Raw genomic sequence first — 4,731 nt, 5'->3', positions numbered from 1 at the left:
TGAAAATCACCAACTTTATTTGCTACAAGTCACAAAAAAACAAGTGAAACACAATAAATCCGTGAGTGTGACTGGGAGCTGCTGGGAGCTACGGTCATGCCAGCAGCGCTCTGATGGTCTGGAGGCTGCTGGGAGCTGGTGCTGGGAGCTGCTGCTAGGAGCTGCTGGGGGCTGCTGGGAGGATGCTAGACGCTGCTGGGAGCTGCTGGGAGGATACTAGACGCTGCTGGGAGCTGCTGGGAGGCGGCTGGGGGGAACTGCTGGGAGCTGCTGCTGGGAGCTGTGGTCATGCCAGCAGCGCTCTGATGGTCAGGAGGCTGCTGAAGGCCATGGCCTTGGTGAACACCACTCGAGCTGCGTTCAGCAGCAGCAGGTGTGAGTTGAACCTGACGGATTCTGAACGCAACACAAAGACAAGATGGAACCTTTCTGATCACTGGAACGTTGAGAACAGCTGGAAACCAGATGTTCGGGGACTCACCTGAATCAACTTCCTCACAAGAGTCCACTTCTACAAGAAAAGAGAAAACATCAGAGAGGTTTGGAACCAGGGCCGGGTCTAGACAGGCATGTATGAGGGGGCAGCCACAAATCTTGAGGGGGCATTGTGCCTAACCCTATTTAGTTTGAGGGGGCACAACATTTATTTGAGGGGGCCAGGCCCCCTCTTGCCCCTGCCTAGACCCGGCCCTAATTGGAACTGGTTAAAATGGTTTGGAACTGGTTTGAAACCACATGTCTGGGGACTCACCTGAATTAACGCCGTCACATGAGTCCACTGCTTCGAGACAAGAGACACCATCAGAGACACAACAGAGGAAGACAGATGTGTTAATGAACCATGTGATCAGCGTTGACCATGTGATGACTCTGGGATTCGTACCGTGGTTGTCGGTGGACGTCACGCTGTCCATCTCACAGGAGGAGATGGGTCCGTCGTTGAATCCCGTGAAGAAGAAGGTGTTTTGCTTCAGGGACCTGACGGCACCACTGGTGTTCAGAGGGATCGAACCATTCACCCAGTTCAGAACCATCTCCCCGTCCCGAGGACGGAAACCAGCCGCGAGACAAACCCCCGGGCCCCCGCGCCTCAGGCACCCCCCCGGCCCCAGAGGACTGAGGATAAACAGACTGGGCTTCACATGAGACTGATCTGAACAGGGAACAGAAGCCCCCCCCCACACAGTCACACATTATCACATCTTTACATAAAACACAGAATATAATTGGTTCTGAATCCAATTTGAATCATTTATACGATCACAGCCGGTCAATTTGAATTATGTCATGTTTATAATTATTGACATACAATTAATATCCCAAGAAGATTTTTGATAATTATCAGATTGATAAATTGTTCAGTAATTCAGTAAATATCTGAGTCTCTGTAAATAAATAATCTATAATCTGATGAAACAATGATTAAAGTTTCTTTTCAGGATGTTTCTGCATGAAAAACATTTTTGGTTGATTCCATATTTTCTGAACCAGATATATTTTCAGATTTTATCTGGAATCCATATCTTAAATCATTCATTACTTTATTAATAATTAATTAATAATAATTATAAAAATGAGCCTTTGTCCAAACAAACTTAATATCATATATCATCACAGATAAATGTTCATTTTATTCTGACAATAAAAATATTTTACTTTAGTTTATTTGATAAATTTCTCTTCGACAGTTTAACATTTTGGTATTTTCTCGTTCGATTGGAACTTTATGAATAATTTCTACATAAATTGTTAACATTGATATATATATATATATATATATATATATATATATATATATATATTTATAAACTGGTATTAAACATATCGTATTATTTCTCTGTGGATATTTTAAAATCCTAAATGTTTTTGCTCTAGTCTGGCTTCGAAACATTTTAAAACGTTAAGTCTTTCACAAGTTCATTATTTATATAGATTTACTATTTCTTTATTAAATATTCATATCAATTTATAACCAACATTCATATTTCTACATTTGGTTTAAGACTCAAATGTTGAAGTTTCAGGTTCTGAATTCAAATGAAACATTGAGACAGAGACGAGTCACTGACTGACCCGGTCTCATGAGCAGAGAGGTCTCACCTTGGGGCTGGACGGTGAGTCTGATGGCCGCTCCGAACGTGTAGGCATAACACAGTGTTTCAGCCTCAGCACAAAACCTGAGAGTCAGAGCAGCTCAGAGAAGGTGATGATCCACGTCCATCGAGAGGACAAGAGGACAAGAGGACGAGGGGACGAGAAGACAAGAGGACAAGAGGACGAGGGGACGAGCTGATGTTTCTTCTGTTTACTGTGAGAATCTGAAATGTTTCCGCTGGAGAGACAAGAAGACATGAAGCTGTTTCCAGGCTCTCTCTGTGTGTGTGTGTGTGTGTGTCTGTTTGTGTGTGTGTGTGTGTGTGTGTTCAGGAGGCAGCAGGTTTTTGTTCAGCTCTGTGTGGATCCTCCATCACTGTGGGAACCCCCGTATCCACACAGTGAAAAAGTCTTGTATAAAAACCTCCTCTCGTCTGCATCAGGAAACTGAACCACGTCCTGTGGTTGTTTCTCTCCACCAATCAGAGCAACCCCCCCCCCCCATGTTCCTCACAGATTCAATTCACATTAATGTGATCGCGACCTTTAACCAGTTCATCTTTGGGTCAAAGTGAACTTCCTCCACTCGATGAACAGGTGAAGTGTGAACGACCCAAAGTGACAGATCCATCTGGACAAACATTTATTTCACGTCTACTTTGACTTTTTAGTTTGTTCCATGTCCCGTCTGCAGACATGGAGGAGAACGTTCTCCATGTCCCGTCTGCTGACATAGAGGAGAACGTTCTCCATGTCCCGTCTGTTAACATGGAGGAGAACGTTCTCCATGTCCAGTCCGTTGACATGGAGGAGAACGTTCTCCATGTCCCGTCTGTTAACATGGAGGAGAACGTTCTCCATGTCCCGTCTGTTAACATGGAGGAGTACGTTCTCAATGTCCCGTCTGTTAACATGGAGGAGAACGTTCTCCATGTCCCATCTGTTAACATGGAGGAGAACGTTCTCCATGTCCCGTCTGCTGAAATGGAGGAGAACGTTCTCCATGTCCCGTCTGTTAACATGGAGGAGAACGTTCTCCATGTCCCGTCTGTTAACATGGAGGAGAACGTTCTCCATGTCCCGTCTGTTAACATGGAGGAGAACGTTCTCCATGTCCCGTCTGTTAACATGGAGGAGAACGTTCTCCATGTCACGTCTGTTAACATGGAGGAGTACGTTCTCAATGTCCCGTCTGTTAACATGGAGGAGAACGTTCTCCATGTCCCATCTGTTAACATGGAGGAGAACGTTCTCCATGTCCCGTCTGTTAACATGGAGGAGAACGTTCTCCATGTCCCATCTGTTAACATGGAGGAGAACGTTCTCCATGTCCCGTCTGTTAACATGGAGGAGAACGTTCTCCATGTTCATGTAAAGCTGACATCAGAGGTCAAAGGTTAAACTTCACTTTAAAATCTGTAAAACTGAAAGTTAACTGATCGACTGAGATTTATCAACATGAATAAACAACAGGTGAGTTTCTGCTCTGGTCAAAGCTGGAGGTAAAACACTCTATGAACGATGCAGCGGTGGAAACCGCTGGTACAAAGTGAAGTCAGATAAACATCCCACCTTCACACTAATGGGTCAACCAATCAGGGTCTGCTCTCGTCACGAGACTTACACCTATCTGGGCCATAGGTTCAACATTGCAGGCGAGTGGGGTGAGCAAATACAGAAGCTATCCTGTGACTATAAGAACAGAATTGATCTAATTGATTCCTCACCCCTCCCTGTAGTCATGAAACTGGAGGCCATCAGAGAAGTGGCCCTGGCAAAGATACAACATCTCTTTGTGAATGTCCACATCCCACAGAATGTCCATGAACATGGACATGAACAATAAAACAGTGGAAGCTGTCAGGAGATGGCTGGGACTGAACACTCACTCCACTCTGGATATACTCTTCCTCTCACACAAAGAGGGGGGGCTCGGTGTCCCTAATGTGGAGTGGACCTACACCACTACAAGGCTGACACACCTCATCAGGATGCTAAATAACCACGATGCTGCCGTTCGAGAGCTAGCCAGAGCCTCCCTCCTACTGGACCTCAGGAGGAGAAAGGTCCCTTTGGCAAATACTGGCCAGGAGACCTTCCTGGGCTTCAGGAGGAAAGGTAATGGCAAGCTGGATACCCAAGCTGCTGGATACCCAAGCTGCAGGTTACGGTTGTCGGTCAGACTGGCCGGACCTCAATGACCTGTGCAACAGAGCGGCAGTTCGACTGAAATGGGTGAAAGGAAATTCACCCACTGCACCAGACGCATCTGATGCAGTTGTCCCAGAGCCAGCGGTCAATGTGGAGGCTACTGTCTACCACAATGGGACACAACACACACTCCACAACACAACAGCAAGAAAGTCCCTCCTGAACATTAAACAGGCAGAGACAGAACTACACTGGACTGAGACTGAGACTGCAGGGAGAGGTGGCCGGCCTTGACTTCACTGACCTCTGTCTCTCATACAATGTACAGGAACGCCTCTGTAGGAGAGGACATCCTCTGCTTCACTGTTGAAGCCAGACTTCAGGTGTTGCCAACTAAATACAATCTTGCATTGTGGTACCCTAATAATCATCACCCACACTGTATAATGCATTCTAATCCCAACCAACATTTAGAATCCATTGCTC

At 45.8% G+C, this 4,731-nt stretch overlaps 1 protein-coding gene across 1 annotated transcript; it reads right to left on the bottom strand.

The window, feature by feature from the left end:
• Positions 1–3,919, bottom strand: LOC128454436 (uncharacterized). The gene is made up of 6 exons (XM_053437851.1): positions 3,822–3,919; positions 2,101–2,177; positions 884–1,153; positions 752–781; positions 482–511; positions 1–396 (listed from the first exon to the last, which is right to left on the bottom strand). Exons 1-6 carry the CDS (start codon positions 3,917–3,919, stop codon positions 287–289), a joined length of 615 nt encoding a protein of 204 aa, XP_053293826.1. The 3' UTR covers positions 1–286.
• Positions 3,920–4,731: the final 812 nt, after the last annotated feature.

The sequence above is a fragment of the Pleuronectes platessa genome, chromosome 13, assembly GCF_947347685.1.
Source record: "Pleuronectes platessa chromosome 13, fPlePla1.1, whole genome shotgun sequence".
Taxonomy (NCBI): Eukaryota; Metazoa; Chordata; class Actinopteri; order Pleuronectiformes; family Pleuronectidae; genus Pleuronectes; species Pleuronectes platessa.
Note: the sequence above shows the minus strand (reverse complement) of the source record. Positions and strands in the feature narration are given on the sequence as shown.